The 25,139-nt window shown below is 40.5% G+C and overlaps 1 protein-coding gene across 1 annotated transcript; it reads right to left on the bottom strand.

Moving 5' to 3' along the window:
- Positions 1 to 557: 557 nt before the first annotated feature.
- On the bottom strand, positions 558 to 24,464 carry LOC140535965 (MSL complex subunit 3-like). The gene is made up of 13 exons (XM_072657557.1): positions 24,257 to 24,464; positions 22,301 to 22,383; positions 21,913 to 22,008; positions 21,345 to 21,445; positions 21,119 to 21,213; positions 20,061 to 20,189; positions 18,925 to 19,085; positions 18,546 to 18,704; positions 16,302 to 16,663; positions 14,946 to 15,055; positions 13,334 to 13,433; positions 11,612 to 11,696; positions 558 to 2,501 (listed from the first exon to the last, which is right to left on the bottom strand). The coding sequence occupies exons 1-13, from the start codon at positions 24,353 to 24,355 to the stop codon at positions 2,402 to 2,404; spliced, it is 1,680 nt and encodes a 559-aa protein (XP_072513658.1). The 5' UTR covers positions 24,356 to 24,464; the 3' UTR covers positions 558 to 2,401.
- Positions 24,465 to 25,139: the final 675 nt, after the last annotated feature.

Here is a 25,139-nt window from a genome sequence, read left to right as displayed (position 1 = left end):
GACATCTGGAACAGAGGACATGTTTAGCGTAAACCAGACACAGCATTTCAGCACAAGAACTCAGATCAACTGTGAAGCTTGGAGGTGGAAGTGTCATGGTTTAGGGCTGCTTATCTGCAGTAGGGTGTGGAGAGCTCTCCAACATAGAAATGAGGAAAATGTGAGACCATCGGTGTGAAAAGAAAAGATGTTCATGGGGTGTCCCTTTTCACATGGCACACACGCCATAACATCACCTCCATGTTTTTACACTAACTGTCCATTATACCAGCTCCTCTTACCATAGAGGAGCACTTTGCAGTTCTGTAATTACAGTCTGTAGTCCAGGGTGAAGGGAGGCTAACAAAGTATGCAGAGAACAGAAGGACTACAGTCTGTAATTATACGACTACAGAGTGCTCCTATACGGTAAGTGGAGATGATCTAATGGACAGGGAGTGTAGAGACATCCCGTGTATACACACACACACACACACACAAACACACACACACTATAAAGACTATACAGAGGCAAGAGAAAAGAACAAGTGGTTGAAAGTACAACTTGCAGAACTTGATCATGAAAAACGCAAGACAATGTGAGTTTATTCTACTCCATTACACACACAGGAAAGAAACTGGGAGATTGACTGGGAGAAACCGAATATGTACATACTGGAACAAATCTGTGAAAAGGTTGGAAAATCTCATTAAGAAATGGGGGGCTTCACTGGCAAACGGCCTGGCTTTACAAAAATACATAACTGAAAAGACCTGTAGTGAGCTTTATAAAGGCCCTATCCGCAATAGGAATGCTTGATCTAGGACTCTCTGTTTGTTGGTTTGTTTGTGGACATGATGACAAACTAGGCACATGCTTTTCCTAGATCAGCATTCTTATTCCGAGAGCCTTGTGGAGGGGAGGGGGGGTGGTTCAGAGTAGGGCTGCAAAATGCAGAAGCGTCTAACGGTTTTGATGATTATTCTTGATTATCGTCGAAGGCTGTAGCATGCAAATGAGCCATCTTACCCATTCACATGATCTGTGGATGGTTTCTGGGTGGGGTACTGATGAATTGAGTAAATTATTTTGGTGAAACTAATGAAGGCCATCTTTAAAGGCCCATATCATGCATTTTTCTTGTGTATTATGAGCTCTGTGGGGGTATATGTACCAAACAGTCCTTATTAGTTCTAGCATGTCCGTTTTCCACTCTCATTTTACCCCTTAGAATTAAACAGGCTGTTCACTTTACCTTTAAGACAGACACATGGCAAACCACCTCTGTTCTGACTGGCTGCCCTGTTCAGTGAGGGCTGAAACCCTTCTTATAACTTGTGTGAATGGCCGGGGCTAAACTGCTGTGGGCTGAGTAGCTGGAATTATGGACATGCGTTGGTTTTTGGTGATATTGCAAAGACAGTCCACACCAAACAGGCAGATTCCGCATCCCAGTTAACAAACAAACTGTGAGTGAAGTTGCTGCTGGCCTTTTAAAACATGTCCTGTTACTCATTCCGTATTGTGGTAGATTAATATACCGCAGTCACAACACAACACATAGCAACACAATCGTAATACTAGTATAAACGGTCCCCATCATGCAGCCCTACCTGAAAGAAAGTATGCTCATCATGGTCATCCGATTTTGCATATATTGCATCCTAATAAATTACAGGGACGGAGGGCCTGCTCCTAACTTCAGTCCTTTTACTATGATTACAATGTACAATAGAGAACACCAGATTCCTTCCAAGTGTAACAGTTATGGCATAGAGAGCATCGAACACATCAACGCATGCCTTATTGACAATAATCAACAATGCAGGAAAAAAAAAAAAAAAAAAAGAAAAAAAAAAATCAGAACAGTCCCAGCTTGCAGGAGTAAGCAAAGAGTACAAGTTGGACCCAGATCTTCTTAGTCCCCATTTGCAGGACCTCCGAATGAAGTCTTTCTTGCTTGCGGGCCTAAGCAAAAAAGCGAAGGGGGAGGAAGGAGCGTGAATGCTGTAGTGCTGGAGGAGAAAAGTACAGTTGCTGAGCATTAAAAGGCAGAGCTAAAGGAATTGCTGGTGAGATAGTGGCCTCCCTCTGGCTCCCAAAAGAGGGGAAAAACAAGAAGAGGGTATCCATTCTTAAGCCACTATGTCCACAAAGCTTCAAGCAAAAAAAAAAAAAAAAAAAAAAAAAAAAAACACGAAAAAAAACATACAAACAAACAAACAAACAAACAAAAGCAGACGGATGCCGTCGTCCTGCCGTCAGTAGAAAGAGGACAATGCGAGCTGGTCAGACTCCGGGCGGCTCGAGAAGCTTTTGAAAAGTCAAAAAAGAAGGACAGAGCGTTCGGCAGTCTGTAGCGGAGCAGGCGACACAGCTGAAGATGCGAGGCGGAACAGGGTCCAGCACACGAGAGGTCCTTCAGCAGACTGGCCGCGGCTGCTTCATGCTGTAATGGGCTTCGGTGGCGGACACGTACGCGGTCTCAGGGAAGAAGTCCTCGTGAAACTCTGACAGAAACCTGCCCAAGAGAACGTCAGAAATCAGAACATCAGAAGTCAATGTTAAAAGAACAGATCGGTGACTAATCAAACTCAGCCAAGAAGTGACTGGTGTCTGAAGGAAAATGCCCTTTACCATGGTCAGCTACTCCATGTGACATCATTGTATGAGCAGTGACTGCTATATGTAAATGACCTCTGTTATGACTGGATTCCCTGAATTTTTTGTCCAAATCCAGGACAGTTTCCAGGCTTTCCTAGTTTTCCTAGTTCCATATACTACATGTACTTATTTAGTCTATGCTTCTACCCATAGACATATATGCTGCAAGGCAAATTAAATCAGTTTTTCCCTGAAAATATGTCATGTCACCATTTTTCAAAACTTGGGTCTGTACTGTAATACTTCTCCACAGAACTGGGTTCTTGGGTTGATCTCAAATAAGCTAATGAATGCTAGGCTTAATTCTGGATTAAAATCTATTATTCAGTAACTGTGATTAATTACAGTTTTGTTCAAATTACTCCTACTTTGTACAAAGTAATTAGACCAAAAACATAAATTTAAATATTTGATTAATTCAATACAATAAGCACATTTGAATTTGAAAAATATTCTTTCAAACTCTTTGAAGCTACTTCAGCCAGTTGGTCGCACAAGCATGGATGCAGAACACAAAGTAGCATGCCTTCGCAGATCATAAATATTATCCAGTAACTGCGGTTAATTACAGTTGCATTCAAATCCCTCCTACCTTCAATTGCCAGGTTTAAAATTGATAAACGTCCAGCTGTCGGCAATTAACCAATCAAACAAGACTAAGTTAAAAAGTATTTTCTACAACTGCAGTCCCAGAATTATTCCACCCCTCCATCACAAGCATCTTCAGTACTTAATGAGACCACTGTTCCTCATGGGCAGAGGGCTCCAGTTTGCAAACGTTCTTGGGTTTGCGTGTTGCAACCGCCACCTTCAAATACTGATTTGGTTCCTCTGGCACTGGAAACCTGCAGCACGTGAAGGTCAACATGGATTCAATCAAGTGCCAGGAAATTCTAGGAGAAAAAGTCCTTCTGTGAGGAAGCTAAAGCTTGGGTGTCACTGGGCCTTCAAACAGGACGGTGATCCCCGGCGTACCTCAAAGTCCACCAAGGCTTGGATTTAGAACAAGTCCTGAAAGGGATCCTACAGTAGCCACTGCAGCACGCAAACCCAAGAATATTAGGGAACTGGAGGCCACTGCCCATGAGGACTGGACCAAGATTCCTCAAGAATGATGCCAGAATCTGGTGTCTGGCTGTGCATCCCGTTTGTGCAAGACGCTAGTGATGAAAGGTTGAATAACTTCATTGGTCATTTAGAGAAACCACTAGTTATTCTTGAGTTATTTAAATTGGTCTTGTTTGATTGTTTTATTGCAAACAGCTGAAAGTTTGTACATTTTGCGAATAAACCCAATTTACAATGGGTGAACTGGTGCAGATTGCTCAGTTATTCCTAATTAATCATTAACAACTACAATATATTCATTACCTGCTATAAGCCTTTAGCGTTTTAAAGGTTAAGCAAGAATTGGGATGATACATTTTTCCAATCAAATTACATTTGTTCAGCTTTTCCATGAAAACCATCGTCTTTTAACACCATGTATGGAGAAATAAATTAATAAATGATTAATAACTCTACACAGCCACAAGCGGCTCTGTTCATCCGGAACATGGGCTAATTAATCATTTTATCAGAGCTAAATAGAGCACAGAAGTGCCTACTCCTCATGTCTTGCCATAAGGGTTCAGGAAGTGAACAGTGCATGTTTAGCAAACTTCCCGAAGTGGCAGCCTTTCTGAACCAACTGAAAAAGCTCAAAGAAACACAAAACCATGCAACCGGCAAAGGCATTTAATTAAGGAAATGAAAACCAAGCGTTTTTGTCTGCGAACAGAGATTCTGAGCGTAGAGTATTATCATTGGACAGTATGACATTCCAACACATCCTAACATTCAGCAAAATTATGCTTTTAGGGCAGATTTTTAATTATTAATTATATACTTTGTAGGTGCAACAGTAATAGCCCGTATATACTGTTTATCCAATATTAATTTAAGGAACACTTTTGTTCGGTCCATGACACTTCTAATTGGTTTAACCACCATGTCTAATGTAAAGTTCAGTTAAATACACCCCTAATTGGAGGCTAAAAAGCTCAAAAAAATAAACATTCCACAAATCAGTTTCTGATCACAGAATTGTAATAATATATAAAACACTATGGAAAACTCTAACAAACAAATACAGATTAATTGATTTTGATAGATTGATTCATTTTTGAAAGCAACCTAGTTTTCAGTATTTTGCCCACCAAAGAGTCACGAAACGACCCCAACCTTCTAATATGATACACAAACTGAATTGCTCAAATGCAGCCAATTCTATACTTCTAGGTGATACATTATGACCCACTTGCACAACAAGGTCTCAGCAAGTTTTTATTAAGCATTATAACAACTAACAATACAGTAAATGCTCTAAAAATAAAGTAAAATGTCTAATCCAGAATGTATCACGTCTATTTAGGGCAGGGCGATATAAAAAAAACTAAATTATTATATTTCACAGACTAAATTAATATTTAGCGACAGATTCTACTAAATACTACTATTCAGATACTTTCCCATACAGAATACAGTGATTTATATTATTCAACATCTGCAGCTCTTCATCTTATAAACCAGTCTAATTACACTGTTTGTAAAGGAACCTGCAGATGATCAGTGTTTATTAAGCACCAACAATATCCTCAATATGCTTATAAAAGCATATTGTGCATCACAATAACAAAATTTAGCACAATACGATAAAAACGTCATATTGCCCAGCTCTATGTCTAATACATGATCTATTTAGGGTTCGAGAATACCACCTTAATAAAAAGTTCCAATATTTTTTTTAGATTTTGTTCCACAACTTAATTGTTTTTTTAAACATTTGCCTGTATATACAGCCATAATACTTGACCAGAGCTGAACAAATAGCTTCTCTGTAGGCCTGTGGCATCAACAGTATTGCGCACCCCACCATCCGACACAAGATCAAAGAGAATGCCCTCAAAAAATAATGCAGAGTAAGAGTGCAGCCAGTGTAATTCTCTGAGAAAATGCTGTAACATGGGTACAGTCTGTGTCGCGAGCCAGCCTTTGGGATTTTGCGTGCCTCTCCACCCCCCCCCCCCTTCCTCCTTTTAAGACGGCATCCTAAAGTGCTGTCACCGAGTTTTGCTTCAGTGTTGCTTAGTAACACGAGGGCGGAGGAGCTTTAGGGAAGAGAAGCCTCAGTTTTGACATCGAGCCAGATCGTAGTCAGACAGACGGCGAGTAGAGAGGATAAGAACGGACAGTGTCAGCCTCATCTATTCTGCGTGTCAAAAGTTTGGGGACACTCAACTTCGCCGACTGCATTTCTTTGTGGGTCAGCAGTGGCATGAATCTGATCAAGATCTGGCCACTGTGCAAAAAGGAAGGAAGAGACAGAAGTGCTGGCCTGTGAATAATGTTTAAGACCACCTTTAAGCCGAAAGATCTCCGCTCTAGCCTAAAGATCTTTGTCTATGTATCTATATATGAGGGGCATATATATGAAGGTGGACAGGCCAATTTCTATCTGCTAACAGAGCTTTTTTAAAAACCCCTTCCCTTGTCTCTACATCTACAACCTGTTGGTGAAGACCTCAGAGAGCTCTTTGGAGCTCATCCTAGTGAGTGCATTCTCTCAAACCATGTTCTAATCACCTGCAGCTAATGTGCTGCACCTGATTTTTTAATGAATAAAACTTTAAAAACAAAAACTGAATTTATATTAATGACATTTTACAAATGATTTAATATAAAAAAATTGTATAAAAACAAATGTATTGTTCAAATGAAGTTGTCCAGATGTTTTTGCACGACTGTAATTAAGATCATTAGAGGTAGGTCACATGGTAAGGGACAGCCATTACTTCACTTACCTTTGACTACTAAGAGCCTGAGCCTGGTGTTTATTGAATTTTTATTATCTCCACCAACGACACAAAACTGAACCTAACTGAACTGCCTAAGGCGGCAGCAGCAGCCTCCACATTGGCGCTGGCCCAAGTTGGCAACCGGAACTAATAACCGTTGGGGCAGAGTGAGCGAAGCAGACCACAGGTAAGCTGTCCTCTGTGGCTCCTAGCTTAAGTCAAACACACACATAGTTTAGGTGTTTCACATCGCAGAACTGCCTTAGCTTAGTTTTCCCCAGACATTTAATTAATCAGCTAGTCAGGTAGGTTTAATAATATAAATTATATTACATAAAATTTAATTTATTTATATATATATATATATATATATATATATATATATATTTTTTTTTTTTTTTTTTTTTTTTTTTTTAAACAAAACATCATATGTATAAAATCTAAAGAAACATCTGAAGTATTTTGTTTCCATTCCTACTATAAACATTTTTGAACATGGTCTGTACTTGAACCTTGAATCTATAAAAGAGCGACACTTACTTGCTCTGTGTTTAACATCATTCCTTAACAGTGGTAGAATCGCTGTAACACACTGCCTATTAAGTGATAAACCATGGATCTCATTCATTTGCATGTGAAGTGTCCTTCCTTTCAACCAAAAGACTACAGATCAGTCAGAGCTTAACCAGATTGAATACAAAAATCAAAAGCCGTCACAGATCCTAGGGCCGCTCACAAAGAGAAAAGCTGCAGACACGGCCCCCCTAAGGTGGGTTGGCAACTTGCCTTAAATAACCCAATTCAGCAAAGTTTGCAGGCGAAAAGCTCCCCGTCTAATCAGGAGAATAATCCGGAATGTCCTTAGTATCTTCTGCTCGGCCAAATCCGCTAAATCTTGCCATCTCATCTTAGCTTCCCCCACTGCACGGGCTCCTAATCTCAAAGCAAACAAATTATCCTCATCAGTGAGGAAAAAATTAAGACTTTTTTTTTATAAACCAACAACATTATCATGCTGACCGTAGCCATAGACTGTAATTTACCATAAACAACATTCAAGCAAAAAATGAGATTATGATTTAGGAGACGTTATTAAAAGGCAGCATCATCATCATCATTATTATTACATATTTAGGAGGGTCATCTTCCTTTTTTGGCTTCGCAAAGAAATGGGGCATAAAATGTCAGCACTGTTACAAAGGAAGACTCCCATATAGTCTCAATTTCTTCCTCTCAAATACACCGAAAAACACCATCAGCCACACACAATCACAGATACACACACACACACCAGATGGGATTAACCTCAATCATTCGTGCTGAGATCTATTTGCTTCTATCCCATCATGCACTGTTTCTGACAGTAATGGCCCACTTCAAAAATGAATGCCTTCATTTGCTTTCGTTTTCTGTTAAAAGGCATAAATAAAGTCAGACAAATGTTTATATCGAACAGACTGGGGTTGAGCTTGGCTGATGTTAATCATCTGTCTATAATACTGATTTTAATGACGGGGGGGGGGGGGGGGGGGGGGGCATAATCGATCAGTTTTAAAAATCTGTGCAGCCTAAATATGGTTTGATTTAATTAGGCAATCAATAAATAAGACATTTTAGACAATACCTCATATCCCCTGCGCTCAGTCGAGCTTAAACAGAACCATGTGAGATCCTTCTAACTCTTACGCTACATTCTCTCATTCTCGCTACAGCAGGAAGAGTACTGACCTCCGACTGACTGGACTGTGCTGTGCTGAACTACATCGCTCAGCTCAATGGAACACATATCTTGCCATGCGCAGCGCTGTGCTGTTTTTCATAACCTCCTACTGTGATCACACGTTTGCAGCTGATAACACTGCTAGAAATAAACACTGAATTAAAAAAACCTAATAATAATAATAATAATAATAATAATAATAATAATAGCAACTGCTACTCTTAGTTTACATCTGCCTGTCAATCAATGAAGGTAGAAGCAGAACAAAAGGTATGTTTTTAATTGGTGGTAAAAAAAAAAAAAAAAAACGAATGGGTGAAGAATATCATGAAAAGAACATCTTTCCAACTGTTGTTAAGCATGGTGGTGAACCGATTATGCTTTTGGCATGTGTTGCAGCCAACAAAAATCAGACAGAAAATAATCAGAAAATAATAATGATACTAAACACAGCTCATCCACAATGGACTACTCTAAGAAACACAAGCTTTTTAAACAAAAAAAAAAAAAAACAAAAAAAAAAAAAAAAAAAAACGCTTTTGCCATGGGCCTCACAGTCCCCCAGACAGACAGACCCCCCCCCCAAAAATAATAAAAAAAAAATGTAATGCAGCAAAGATGGGTCTAAAATCTCAAGAAGTAGCAGCATTTCACAAGGAGGAATACATGAAAAGCCCCCCCCAACAACAACTGAAAGACTCAAAACAAAAAGCTGCCATACTTTCCAAAAGGGGTGTTACTATGTACTGACAATGCATAAGGGGTGTCAGAAAAAAAATAATAATAATAAAATAAATATATATATATATATATATATATATATATATATATATATATATATATATATATATATTACTCATTTTATTTTGAAGTATTGTAATGTGTTTCATAATACTGTATCGATTCTCAAAAGCACTGTATCAATTTTTCATTTATAGTCCACATGCAAATGACCTGCATTTACAAGCTGCGACAGTGGTTCATTTTATACGGCTGCAGTTTTCCTAAAATAAAATATGTATGAATTAACAAATTACACATATTATCTTGCTTACATTATCACAATAAACTGAATCGTAAGCCCTGTATTGTGATCTTATCACCAGGTCCTTGCCAAAACAGTCTTGCCATGTATGGTGCTCAAACTCCTGAGACCTTTTTAGTATCATTACAGTATAATTACAGTAAAAGACAACTAGTATGCCACTCATTACTACACTCACGTGCATCTGAATTAATACATTTAATCAAAGCATCCAAAATGTAGTTCAGTGTAAAATGAAACGGTTATTAAATGCTTATTTATTTTTGTTTCAGGACCAACCAGAACCAGACAGAAGCACCACCACAGAGAGAGCCTCTCATTTTGTTAACTTGTAACTTCTCCTTCATACAGGTGTTGTAGAAAATATTTAAATGTGGATACTTTAAGGTTGGGGTGGATTCTCCTGAACTAGAAAACTCCTTTCATTCAATTCCAAAGACTCAGACTGCCTAACAGCGCTCAGAGCTGGTGGGAGGCAGTACTGCAGCAGTTTGATTAGAGAGGAGAATAATAAATCCCTGGGATTTGGGGCCAGCTGAAGATCGCTGGGCAGGATTTAAAGATTAGTTCAGAGGCTTGTGTAACGCCCACTGATCTCGCTCACTTTTAATGTGAATTCTCCCTCTCCATCACTCACACACACACACACACACACACACACACACACACACACACACACACACACACACACACACACACACACACACAAATCTGTGCAGGCAACAAATAACACCTCAATCCACCATCTGATCTTTTCATCCTAACAATACAAAGCAGCTATTGTATTTGCTGTCATTTGCTACTACTTCCCAATCTGCACACCAGATGAGGCAGTGATCAGATAGCCAGGTCTGCTCACGGAGAAGCAACTGTGCAAGGATTTTTCTGTCATAACATCACAACTGCTCTTTGATAATGGGGGGGGAAAAAAAATAAATAAATAAAAAAGATTGGAGTAGTGTACATGCGCCTATTTTGCCCCATTCAGCATTCCCAGTAGTCAGGGGGACGCGGAGGGTGGGTGTTTGTCGGCACAAGTAAACAGCTCAGCTGATCGATGGAGTCAGTCTGAACGGACAGTGCTCTGGGGAACTCTGAACTGTCACATCAACAATTCTATTCTGGTCCAGTCTACGCTTGCAAGCTTTCCTCATGTCCAGCTCGCCATTTTGTTCAGGGGTCCATTTTACCATCAGTTCTGGTTTTCTTGGATTTACTCATTTCTCTAACAAATAAAAAGTGGCTTAAATACTTAAACATAAAGAAAAACATCAAAAACAACAAAAAAATCATAAATTCAGCAATAGCAGGTTTAGGGTTAATTTAATTAATCATTTAAGGCTAACATTGGCTCTAAAGATTATCCACAAATAGGATGAGGAGTCAGCCCTGAAACACCCCCCCTATACAAAAGTATACTGCATGCCACTGCCTTGATGTACTGACGTGTGAAATATGTTGTTTACTGATATGAGAAGCATTCACTAATAAAATAAGTAAGAATACTAAAATATTCCCCTGTTTTTCTGATACATTATTACACCCCTATATATCAATGAACTCAACAGCCAAATCAATGCCATTGTGTTGCATGTTAGTGACACCAAGCCATAAGTGACCGTTTCAAGCACATGCTTTTAATAGTGTTAGTGTGGGGTATGGTCTCTCCTTTTTTTTTTTTGTATAAATACACATCGCCACGACTGCCTCTGTGGACTGGTTTAGCAATAAATATGACCTATAAAACTCAACCACTGAGCCCTTAAAGGGACTTTTAAAGAGTTATTGATTTGAGCAAAGGGTTACTCTGATCATCACAGAGTACTGACAAATGTTGACAGGCTACAGCAACCAGGGCAAGATCAAGGTGGTTAAGCTAGCCACTGCAGCGGGGCAGGAGAAGGCTCCAATTAACCAGTTGGGAGGATAATAAAGGCCGAAGGTGTTCAACCCCAAACCAAACAATCCGTCAGAAGATGGTGTTTGATGCATAGGCTAGCATACTGAAATTCATAGCACATTTAAAACCACACTGAGAGTATCCTGCTAGCATAAATTACAGCCTACATTTTCTGATGGCGAGGAGATTTATTTATTTATTTATTATAGTTTATAGACTATTTGCAATTAACTTCTTGACTTGCAGGTATTTATTAAACACTGTTCAGATTTAAAAAGGACAGTGTGTGATTCTTTTACTGTGTGGAACCTGAAAGCTGGTGCAAATGCCTAGGTCATCCATGTCATTCAACACATCCACTAATTTTCAGTAGTGGTTCCAGTTTTGGGTGAGACTAGAATACATAAATATCAGCTTTGCAAAGGTTTTGAAGCATCACAGAAGGTGTGACTGGAAGGGAAGGTACCTGAGAAAAAGCTCCAAGTGCTTCACCAGGGCCCTCAGATTCTTCTCCGGCATGTGCATCTTCCCAAGGATCTCTGGAAGCTTCACTGCAAAAAGATACAAGCATTCAAATATACAGTCAATCTCCTGGCAACACCACAACACTGTGCAGACAGACCGGCGTGAAGATTTCCACACACACAGACCAAGCACATTGGCTTAAAATGGGGCTTTAAAGTGAGCAGGACCATCTCTCACTTTAGAACAAAGATGTATATCTAGCATTTATTCATCTTCCACTGAAAAAAGCATGGATCCTTATCTTCCCGACATTGCTCCCTCACAAAAGGTCCTGCACAGAGGCAGACTGCCCAGCACAACTTTGAAGACACCATGCTTTACTCTGAACTGGCTCATGTAAACGTTGGTTTTTAGTATAGAAAAGTAATGTGTTCCTACCATAACACACATCGACACCTCAACATGGTGATGCACGGTTGCAGTGTACATGCCCTCAACATGGGCATGAATGTTGTTTAATGGTAATACTGGGCTTTTTAGTTTTTCTTTAAGCTCACTTCTTCTGGGGCAGAAAGGATTACAACATAGTATAAAAGGACAAAAGTATTTGGACATCTACACATTAGCCCTGCAGGAGCTTTTCGAACGATCTATTCTAAACTCATAGGCGTTCATTTGGAGCTCTAACACCAGGTTAGAGGAGCTCGGACAGTTGCTGAGTATGCTCCTTAGCTCTCTGTGACCCCACTCTAACTTTACGTGGTCTGACACTTCACAGCAGAGTTGCTGTGGTTTCTAAATGCTCCCACTTTTCAATAACATCATCCACAGTTGATGGTGGAATATCTAGGAGGGAGGAAAGGCAAACTGACTGCATGACTAGGTGCTTGTTTTTTTACTGTGACAATGGGGGGGGGGATAGGAATTTAGATAGATGTTATTGGCAAGTCATCAACAAGCTTCTGGCCGAATTCTGCTTTGCTCTTACTAGCAGAGTTCAATTAAAATTGTTCCTTTCCTGGTACAGACCTGACTTTTAAGCAGTCCACATATTTTTGTACTTATATTTTTTCATACTTTGGGAAGTAGATTCCACAACTCCCTGTGGTATGTTTAGAGTCATTGTCCTGTTGGAACACTGAATTGCCTCCATCTAGCTGATGGTTTGAGGTAATGCTATGACTCTACCACCACCATGCTTTGTTCTTGGAGCTGAATACCTTTCACCTTTATTTTCCCAAACTTTTCTCTGGTCATTGTGACCAAACAACTCAATCTTTGCCTCATCTGAACACACAACTCCAGAGGGCTTTTTCTTCGTTAAGGTTTCCTCTCATCTTGGAGCCATTTTCAGCCACTGCAGATTCCAAGGGACATTCTTTCCTGATTCCTGACTTCATTGGACTTTTCTATCGTACCGTGTGCTGGTCGAGCCAACGGGTGCAGTCAAACCAACCCCTTTTCACATGGCCAGAGTGAAGCTACCAACTGTAGCCAACTAGGATCATTAACAGGAAGGAGGCCATAGCAAATTAGACATTTTGGGACCTTCACCATAAGTCAGTTAATAATCTATGTGGGGGTGTAAATATATTTGACCCATGGGATCATTTCAGAATACACTCATTCCGTCTCCCAAAAATAGAAACTTTATTAGAAGGTTATTAAATTTATTAAAGCTGTGCTTCCCCCAGTGGTGCAAGGTTGATCTTCGGATACTCACCGAAGAGCCGTAGCAGGTGCTGAGAGCCATACAGATATGAGGGCGGCGGAGGCTGATCACTCAGAGGGTAGTTGTCAGGCGTTAGTCTCCAACTCAGGACCTACAGCATGTGACGGGATTCAGTGTCACTGAGCATGAAGAGATTAACAGATCTACTCGGCATGTCTCACGGCAGAGGCGCAGATGAGTGGGTTATAAATAGAGTGTGTGCACTGTACTTCAGGAGTCTGAAGTAAGCAGCTGCCGCTGCGGAAGAAGCACGTTGCAGATGTTGTCTTAAACAGAGCAGAAAAGAGGGAGCAGGTGTTTGCTACAGCTGTGTGACAACAGTGTCAGAGTGCGCTTTCACAATGCTAAATTAGACTGCAAAAGACAACACGAAGCGCTTTCATGCTGATGTAGAAGAGCATAGTCTAAACTTTACACATACGAGACCCGCCATTGCACCGGCTGATTGTGAATAAACATGAATTTTAGAAATGGAAAGCAAGGTAAAGATAATCAACAACATCAACAAATGAGAAATCTGTTTCAGGACAAATTTGAATTTTGCAAATAAATAAATGAGCAATCTAAACAGGTTTTGGAATGGAGTTACTTAAATGGACATTAGACTATGCAGCGATAGATTGATGGATGCTGGGCAAAGATGGAAAATAATAATAATAATAGTACTAATAATAAATAACTAATAATGAAATATAAATGTTTAAGATCTCAAAGAAAGCGCAATAATGCACATGAACTCAAACAGCATATATGTAATGTCTTTTTTAACCAACACTGGGTAAAAATTCCCCTTTTTCTTCTTTTTAAATGAGCTTTTTGGGAGAATTTATGTTTTTTGCTCCTGTGCTTCTCCTATAGTTGTGGAGTGAAAATCACTTTTACACCCACTACCAGGGGAAAACAAACAAACAAACAAAAAAACAAAAAAAAACAAAAAGAACACACATTATGCTTTGAGCAGCCCCTTGTGGACAGCTGTAAATGTGCATTTCTCTGGACAAGCTGAGAGAAATAGAACCTGCATCGGAGGTAAAGAAACATGTAGACTGAGGTAGTAAACTAAACTACTGGGTTTTACACAAATATGAATCAGGATTGTGCAGCATTACGCATTTTTCGCAAAAGGAACACCAAAGTTACATACTGCTTAAGCAGCATGCCAGGTCTGGAGTGGGACATGATTTTCCATATAAAAGTGAATAGACCATCAATATGATTTTTAAGGTGGTTACAGGTGATTTTTGCCATGTAAAAAAAAAAAAAAAAAAAACCTCTAGATACATCAACTTTTAGAATATAGAAATTAGGACTAGATCTACCTGGATCAGCATTAGAGAGAAAGATAAGATTTGTGGAGGTTTACAAATGACGCAAAATAAATAAAATAGATGTTTCTGGTTGAAATATTGGTCAAATTTGAATATTTGTCCCATACTGATATTTTTCAAAGCAAATTATCGGCAAAAGCTGCCTTGAGCCTGGTATTATATACACATTTCTGCTTTCTACCCCCGAGTCCCAAACCAGTAAAACCGAAACTTCCCCCTCTTTGATCCATGAACCAAGACTAAGTGTGTCTTAAATCCTTAGAACGCTCACTCACTTCGTTCAGTTCGTTGTTGCGGCGGGTCTCTAGCCCTGAAAAGACACCACTACCATCCTTACTTGGCGTGAGGGGCAATGGGGACGAGGAGCCACTGTGGACAGGAGTTCCTGTGTTTATATTTTAAAAACAAACAAACAAGACAGTAAATACATAGCAGGCAAGAAACTGCTGTATAAAGGCATCATTATGTGCTTTCAAGCTACAGCAAGAGTGAATGAAAAGTGCCACCTAGTGGACACAAGATGCTGTTACTATTCCTTGTAGGTTGTGAGTCACCGCGTCAGCAGCATGGCGTTTTGCGCAAATGAGGAACTGAGTCTAGGCAGTCTTTTCTATATGACAAAAAATGAAAAGGTGGGCCACTACTGAGCCCTGTGATGAACAAAAATATCTCACTGCAGACATGTTTAGTCCTGTGTATACTTCCCTTCTGATGTCAGCAAAGCTTTTAATATACAAATAATGCTGCATTCATGCTACAACCAAGCCAAGACCATACACTAAACGGGTGCTGAATGAAGGCAAGTCTACTGCTACACTTCAATTCTATCATATAATGAAGGAATCGAACATAATGGAAGGCATTCATGGTGCCAGTGGGGCTAGGTACAGGCTTAGGTCACCAGGGAGGCCAATGTGAATCTACAGTTATTGATGTAGTGGGGGTGTAAAGTGTGTACAGTTGTTGATGCAGTGCAGAACACCTGCAAACAAAGAGCCGTTGTAATATAAGAAGGTTTTTAACCATGTGAGCGACAAATCGAAGCAGCCACGCAAAAACACCACAATCATGCAACCCCGTACACAACGTTGGGAGCGGATAACTTCCACGCCTGAAGCAAACCCCGGATCACTGATTTCAGGAGGACAACAGATCATTCGTAATATTACTAGTAATGTAGTAATATTCATAATTGATTCCTAAATTATCTAGTGTTCCCGAGTACTAATAGGACCCCCCTTCCCCCACCAATCCTGCTTCTGTTGGAGTAACAGTCTCTACTGTCCAGGGAAGGCTTGCTACTAAAGCGAAAGTGAGGTCAGGATCACCACCTCAACCCAAACTCCTAACTCATTCAAAGTATTGGATGGAGCACCATCCATCATTCAAGAGGAACACAGTTCCACTGCTCCATAGCTCAATGCTGGGGGGGCTTTATACCCCTCTAGGCCACGCCTGGCTTTAGAAATAGTGTGAATAGTCCCATTTTATTGGCAGTACTTCTAAACAGGGACTAGACAAGCTGTGTGTGTGTGTGTGGGGGGGGTTAATTTAATATTAGTTAACAGATAAACATATTAAAGAAATCAATAATTACCACCCAATTAATAACCTGATAAAGCAGCACTCACTTTTCTCCAGGTTAAGGAAGAATTTGGGCAGTGGTGTTGGTGCTTCAGAGAGCCTGCGTTTGGGCTGGGGTGAAGCACTGCTGCTGCTGCCCCCTCCTCCTCCTCCACCGCTACTCCCTGCTCCTCCTCCTCCTCCTCCTCCCCCCCCACCTTCAGCGGCCCGGTCCCCTCCTGAGGTGTTGCGTGTGGAACGTCTTAGAGACTGGGTGGAATCAGAGTCAGGATTGGTGCAGCGCCGGCGCTTTGGCGTGGTCGCTGCAGTGACTGGGGTGGTGGACGTCTCGCTGAGAGGAGGCTGGCTGTCTGTGGACTGAGGGGTGGAGGGATTCAGGCCTGGGCTAGGGGAACGTTCTCGAAGAATCCTAGGAAAGAATAATAAGAGCAAAGTGGCATCGTGTTCAGCTTTTAAAAACCAGAAGGCGGTTAAATTGATTGCTGGCAAAAAATCGAATTCATACAATTTCACTACAATTATTTAAGCAGCCAATCATGTGAAATGTGAAAAATCATGCAGACAGGGGCCAGCAGCTTCAGGTAATGCTCACATCAACCATTAGAACTCTGTTATTCTGAGTGTGGCATGATTGCTGGCGCTAGACCGTCTGCTTTGAGTACTTCCAGAATTGCTGATCTGCAGAGATTTACAGGGATCTCCAGAATTTACTCAATGATGTAAAACATCCAGTGAGTGGTAGTTCTGCAGATGGAAACACAAGGTCAACAGAGAACAACCAGCCGACAAAGGTTACAGTAACTGCATAAACCACTTGTGTACAATTGTGATGAGCAGAAAAGCATCTCAAAATGCACAACACAGCACTTCAGATTCCACTGCTGTCAGCCAAGAACAGAAAGCTGAGGCTGCAGTAGGTACAGACTCACCAAAACTGGTGAAAATGTAGCCTGGTCTGAGGAATCTTGACTTCTGCCGAGGTACACGAATAGTAGGGTCAGATTTTGCTGCCAACTCAATGAATCCATGGACCCAACATGCTTAAAAGGGAACAACGAAGCCTGCGAGTGGTGGTGTGATAGTAAGAGGAACGTCTTCTTGGCCCACTTCAGGCCTGTTAATATCAATGTATCTTCAATTGACTGACACAGTCAATTTCAGTATTTATTTTTAACTGTGTGGATACCTTCATGGCTGCAATTTACCCATCTTCTAATGGTACTTCCAGCATGATAATGCATCAAAACAAATGTACAATCATGCAGTTGTTGTCCGACGACTGTGTGTCAACCACTTCAAAACCATCACCACTTTTTCTGAAACCAAGTCTTTGAGGGATTGGAACCTTTGAGGGATGCCTTCCCGAAGCAGCAGGTTTCCAGGGCCAGAGGACGCAAAGCAGCCCCAGAGCATCACAGAGTCACCTCCATGCTTTACTGTAGGCAAGGCGTTTTTAAACGTATGCTTAATTCTTCCTCCTCCAGACATACCACTGATCCATAGGCCTGAAAATATTGTGTTTACTTGCTCCACAGAACAGAATCCCCCTTACAGGGCTAATTTAACTGTTTTTTGTTGGTTTTTTTATATGTGACATTTGAGGCGACCTTTTCTTGCACTTTTTGGTCAGTAGAAGTGTATTGGCATGAAGGCTTCCTGTGTTTAGTATTCCCTTACTGTGCAAACTGAAACCTCAATGCCTGCTGCTAATAAACCCTGCTGCAGCTTTTGCAATCACTTGAGGTTTTTTGGACCAGCTGCCTCCTCAGCAAACCGGTGGCAGTGGGTAACCACTTCCTCTTTCTGTCAAGACTAGGTAGTGTAGCCAGTGTTGCTTTAACTCTGAACTTGTGAACTCTGCTTCCAGCTGGATCTCTAGGAACATTCAGTGCTGCCTTTGCTTTCTTTGTGCATCATTTTCCTTGTTTGTGCAAGGCAATGATCTCTACTCGAAACTTTCTGGACAACTCTCTTGACTCTTTGCCAGTCCAGATATTTGAGGTGTTTTCCCCTCACCGGGTGCAACTAATGAAGCCCCTGATTTGCCACCAGATAATTGTGGTTCTGTCCAAGGGGTTGAATACTTCTGAGACTGTAGTCATCGTTAAAAGTGCCACTGTGTTGAATTTGGAGAAAATGTGTTATATTAGTTGCGTTAAGATATTTTAACAACATTTTGCTCATAAACCTGCTGAGGGTTAAATGACTGATTGCAACTGTAGAGCACAAACCTATGCACTGTACTTAAATTGCCCAAATGTAAACATGCCGGTGAAATCTGGTCACCCTACCTGGTAGAGCATCCTGCACCATCGTTGATCGGCTGGAAAAATTTGGACGAGCTGACTTTCTTGAACTGACCCTGCTCGTTGGGATACAGGAGGATTAAGGGTAAAGTGAAGTCAAAGGTGATCCTCAAGCCATCCACCATCTCCTTACAGAGCTCCTCACTGCAGGCAGAGAACACAAAGAACCACGTGTGGATCATGGGAGGAACATTTAGCCACTTACTCGGTTTCCTTCCGCTCTCTAAAATCAACCCTGGTACGAACCCTCATACTATTTACTTAACACTACATTTCCAGGTCAATTTATAGGTCAAGCTGCACGACCACTTCACACCTCAAACCCTATTAAAAGCAAAACTGGCATCATCCCAGGGAAACTTACTTCTTCTCTGGTGGTACATAGTGCGGGTTCATGTTGGACTGTGTTGAGCTTTGAGGATGTCGATAGCGCTCGTTGGCAGAAAAAGCAGCATTTATAGTGAAGTGCTTCACGTAGGACTCCAGAATGTTCACTATGTTCATCTGGCACGGGAGCTTCACCAACTGGAGACAAGGTGGATACATCAGTCAAACCAGTCATGTGTTCTAATACACTGCAAGGTGTACTGCACTTATAGAACGTGAACATATACCCACAGACCTAGGGATGTACCAATCAGGTTATTTTGCCCCCCCCAATTTGATTCGAAGCTCTTAATGCTGACTATCAACCGATACCGATCCGATCCAATCCAATCCAATGTAAATTATAGTCACACGGTTTAGATCCGATGAGCTTTTTTTTTTTTAAGTTTTGGTTCAGAAGAGACATTTCTTAAAATTATAATCCAGTCTGACTCTCCTCCCTGATCAATCAGCTCTGTGCTCCTCTACAACACTGCAGTCTAATCACTTCCTGTGTGTGTGTGTGTGTGTAGTGGTACACATTCTGGACTATCTAGATATCTGTTGTTGGTCTACTGATGTGAAGTGGGTGTGTGGGTAAATGTGCTGCAATTTGCGTTTCTACAGCGCGTGTATTAGCGTTAGCCTCCAATGGTTCTAAATGTGCTCTTCAGTGCTGGTTTAAAAACCAAAGAGAATTGTTTCAGTGACAGATTCAGATAGTATGATCTTTTTTCATGCTCCACTATAAAATAGCTCCCACTGCAGACTCTTACTTAACTTCTGAGAACGTCCGCACTGCAGCCGGCTGGACAAAAATGTCTGTTAACAATGCCTTGAGGACACCAGATGGCGCTCTGAACACTGTGGTTAAAACTGGGAACTGGATTGCGCTTAAAATATCAGATACACTAAAATCTGCCTGAATCGGACATTGCCATTCAGTATCTAGCATTTTCTTCTGAATAACTCAGAATGAGACTTAATATTAAATCAGTAAGAAATCAAAAGGAGAGACTATTTTCTTTCCTTAATTGTCTGATCATTTCCACCATGCAGACATCAATCATTAAACAGTTCATTTTCGTCTGTTACCTCTTGAAAGAACAGTGTTGTAACGCACAGAAAAATTACCTTCTTTCTCTTGTTGACGTAATAGCAGTCCTCTTCCAGCTTCTTCTTGAGGACATCAGGGATGTCTATATTTATGGCAATGGCCTTATCCTCACTCTCCCTCTTGGCGTGTGTCTCTTGCTCTTCCCTCTGTGTTGAAAAAACAATGCATGCGATGCATTTGGTATTGTAAGAGGTACTTTTGATACTTTTAATTAAAATAGACTCCCAAACTGTCTTGCAAAGCGGACTGAAAGCTACACTGTAAAAAAACCCTAAGACATGTATTTAAAATGTTTACATTTTTTTTCATTAATTTTAAACTAAAGAAAATTTATTTTTAATGAGCTGGTAGAAAATAATTTTATGAAAAATATTCAGTTATATTTATGCCTATTTTTCCTATGAGATGTCTTTTCATTAGCAAACAAGTTTACTTATTTAAAGAAATACAGCTAATTTAGCTTGTTTTAAGAAATAATGACAACTTTCTCAACATAATTACTATTAACCAGTAAAAGAATCTCCAGTGAGAAGAATATTTTATCATAATAACAAAATTAAAGGGCCCTGGATTTGCATATTTTATTTTTTTTATTTTAGTTAGTTATTTGTTTTGTCAAGATCAAGTGATATATCCCCCAGGCAAGTGTACATTTTCTCCAGAATGCAGTGGGTAGAGACGCTGATCATCTTAAGAGCTTAGAGCACACATTTAATTATTATTGAATATTTGATCAAAACACCTGCTAACCCCATTTTCTAAATGCAACAGTATTTTATAGCTTTGATAAAATGTATAAACAAACAGAAAAACTTTTTTTTGAGTTCTTGGTATCTGAGCTCTTGAGAAAATTATTCGGATTTTTACTTGATATCTATTAACTACGAAACTATTAAATCATGAAAAATGGAGTAAATATAGTAAATATAGATGCAAATCCATGGGCCTTTAGGGCTTCTGTAGATATATATATTATATATATACACACACATACATACATACATACACACACATATATACACACACACACACACACACACACTATAAAACGCTCACCACATATGGAAACACTAACCATTTCTTCCAAATCCTCAGATGACTCGCTCTCGCTTTTTAAAGACTCTGGATCGGAATCGTCCTCGTCGCTGTCATCAGATGACGAGATCAAAGCTGGATCACAGCAAAGCAAACGAACAGAAACACTCATGACATGAACACACACAAATCTGACAAACTACCGTGTCATGAACAGCAAACTGCATCTTAGCAGTTAAAAAAAAAATGCCTTTTTAACCACTTACAAGCATCATCGCTCTCCTCCTTTTCCTCTTCAGGTAAGCCTTTCAGCACAGAGTTAACACCAGGCAAACGACAGCGTCGCTTCCTCCATCCCTTCCTCCTCCTACCAGGGAAAGTAGTGTGTGAGACAAAGTGTGATACAACTGTTGAAACACATGCATACATGTATGGATTCCCCACTGACCGGCATATTTACATGCACCCTGATCCAAACACAGCCAGTCCAACCACTTCACTAGCTTATAAGGAAAGTGCAGGACGACACTGGGTGCTCCATGCTCCAAAGGCTGGGAAACACTGCATTAATAAACAGTGTTTATTCAGCTTTCCACACAGCGCTTTTGGGAACCTGGCCCACATTTATATGGTGGTTGAATCTCGTTAATCTATCTTTAGCCCGTGGGTTGGCTTCCAATGTGCTACAGACTCACTATATAGTGCACTAGATAGATAGTGCACTAGACTATGGAAATACTGTGTGCCTCATCTCCAATACAGTGTCATTACAGGACACAACTGAGCAGATTTAATAAGAACAAACAAAAAAATGGTTAAAGAGAGAAACCTCACATGCGAGCCAAAGCCTTGCGTGCCAGTTTACGTTGTAATTTCCGATTTTCCTCCGAATCTCTGAGAACATGATCCTCTGCAGCCCAGCGATCCCAACTGGGAATAGAGCAAAACAGGAGAGAGCGCCCGTCTGAAGACACAGCTTAGCCCCGTACCGGCACACAATGCATGGCTAGCTGGGTCACACTCGGTTCAACAATTCAGCAAGCAGTTAAAAATGGCTTTCCTGGCCTAAAATGCCTCAGAATACATTAAGAAAGAAGAGCTTAAAGACACGGTGCAGCTTTAATTCGTGTCTTACCAGGACAGCTAGCTAAGCTGACAGCCTGTTAGCTCGCTAGCTAAGAGCTAACCCAGCTGCTGAGGAGCGGCGCGGGCTGCTTCTTACCTTCGGTTCCAACCATTGAAGTGAATCAGATACTTTGGGACCCGCCTGCCCTTCTCATCTTTTCCTACTACAATGTCGACCACCTATAGATAAAAAGGGAAAAGACCGCATTAACACACACACGGGGTATGAAGAAGCTGGAGTGCCACTGGTATCCAGCGAGGATTGCACTGATTCATCCAAAACGCCCCCTGACAAAAAAACACACACACACAGAGGAGGAGGAGGGGCAGCTAGCACTGATTTTTAGACTTTCTTTATTTTTAAGTGTTTTTATAAATATTAATTATTAATTATTTTACACAATAAAAAAAAACATCTTACCGTGCTTAGAAAATGCGCGTTAACTGTGCAACGCCAGCTAGCCTGTGCTAGCTAACCTGCGCTAGCTAGCTAACTAGATAGCTAAAAAGTCTCGGGGAAATATAGCTAGCTACCACAAAAAAAAAAGTGTCCCACCATAAGCATACCTAATTATTAAGAGATCAACCAGCAGTTTTGCGTCCAACCACAAAAACTGAAGCTGCTCAATATTTCAAACACAATGAAACTCCCTTTCCGATTTGCGTGTCTTGATTTGGCCTGATCGTTAAACTCACACCCACACACAACATCCTGGAGCAAGACGATCCGTATGGCTGACAGATCCGACTAAATCAAAATCAAGGAGCGCAGACAGGAAGAGAAGATTCCTTCAACCAAACTAGCTGGGATCCTCAAACGGCTCTCTGCAGTCAGCTCCCCCAACGTGTGTGGAGGGGAAATGGGCTCCAGTGGGGTGGCAAATTACTGCAACCAAGCCAAAGACATGTTCGTTGCTAAAATCGCTAAAAAGTCTTGTCATACGCGATTCACGACTCGAGCCTCCGGACGGAGTGAGAGAAGTGTGATGGGACCCTGCCTGCAGCTGTAAACACGTGCTGTTTATTTGTTTACTCCTGGTTAAGCCACAGTCACAGTGACAGCTGATTAACCCCCTGTTAAAAAAAAAAAGTTTAGTAAGGTCAGTGCATTAGCTAGCTGTTAAGGATCTGCTTCAGGAGTTTATATGGGCTATGAGTGGATCATTAAACCCCTGTGTATTATTTTAAGACACATATTTGAGTTTTTAGAGGTCTCTAATCTTAAATATTATTATTTCATACTATCTAAATAACAACAGTAATATATAATAAATGATCAGATCAGTTTATTTTCATGCTCATTACCCGTGCCCTGCATGCGCCAGAAAAATACATCTAGATTTCCAAGTTTGATATTGACATTTTAGAAGAACTGAGTTTTTAAACATGTTTTAGTTTGTTTTAAGAAAAACTACTGTTAGCAATATAATCTGAAGCTATGAAATATGATACAAATTACATTTATTCACTTATTTATTTTTTAAAGCAATTGCTAAGACGGTCTAATAAACACTCCAGGGTTATATCATTTGAAATGATGGCAATTATTTGAAGGGTTAAGCCTGAATATTAAGTAGCTAGCTGGTTATTCAGACTTTTAGTGCACCTCCTGCTGTGCGCAGTTAGTTAGCCAGCCTTCATACACAACTGACCAGCTGACAGGCCCAGTGTCAGATAAGGCGAAGTAGGGAAATGCTAGCTGTCTGTCTGTCTGATCACAACACTAAAACCAAGACCAAAAACAACTACAGCGGCTCGTCTGATCTGCTCAAGGCTCAGAGCAACATCACAACTTTCAGTAACTCTGAAAACGCGAGTCTCTGAAGTGACATGTCGGAGTAAACACGCCCCAGGCACGCCAGCGTGTTCCCGCTGCGCCGAGGCGAAGTGCACACAGTCAGGACACGCAGTCAAACATTAAAACTGTGCCCAGCTGTAAATGTCTGGGCTGCTGCTGCTGCTGCAGGGCACTCCGTATGTAACGCAGTGAGCTACAAACGCACCCGCGGCTGCCTGAAACACGGCGCACTGATGGGCTCCTGGGCTAAGTTACCTTTGCATCGTACAGCACTTTGGCCTTTGATGGGTCGGGTTCGAAGCAGAGGACCTTTTCTCCTTTGCGGAATTTAAATTTCATTCCCCGAGAGTTCATTTGTTCATCATGGCGATGTGGAGAGGAGGAATCGTGGACCCCCCGCTCCTTAACCCGTTCTCCGCCGGGCTCCTATCCCGCTCAAAACAAGGATGGAAGTGCGCAAGGCCTTTCCAGCGAAAACGCGAAAAACACGCTCGGCGTGTCCCTAGAGGCCGCCGTAGACAGGCGTGGCGTCACAGCGATGAGCGGGAAGATGGTGTTGGGATGTAAACAACACCGGATCACATAATAAGAACATATTAGTTAAAATATTAAATATATAAAAATACGTTACAATAAAGCAGTAATAAAAACACTATTATTATTATTATTATTATTATTATTATTACATTACATATTACGACATTAAAAGTAATGGAGTACAACCTAGTCCTTGAGCCTGCAATTAATGCCCAAAATATTTATTGTAGGCCAGCTAACTTTGACATAAATAAGCTGAACCTTAAAAAACTTAATAAAAGTGAAAAATGAAAAGAAAATATACATATATATATATATGTATGTGTGTGTGTATATATATATATATACACACACACATATATACTTTTTTTATTTTTCACTTTTATTAAGTTTTTAAAAATATTTTATATAAATTATATATATATATATATATATATATATATATATATATATATATATATATATTTTTTTTTTTTTTTTTTTTTTTTTTTTTACTTTTATTAAGTTTGTCCAGAACAAACAGAAGAAACACAAGATAATCACAAGAAAGTGAAACTAGTGCAAATGGTGACGTCCCTTCACACAGTGAGCCAAACCCGGA

The sequence above is a fragment of the Salminus brasiliensis genome, chromosome 15 (assembly GCF_030463535.1).
Source record: "Salminus brasiliensis chromosome 15, fSalBra1.hap2, whole genome shotgun sequence".
In the NCBI taxonomy this organism is placed as follows: domain Eukaryota; kingdom Metazoa; phylum Chordata; class Actinopteri; order Characiformes; family Bryconidae; genus Salminus; species Salminus brasiliensis.
The sequence above is the reverse complement of the archived record's forward strand: the minus strand, read 5'-3'. Positions and strand labels throughout refer to the sequence as shown.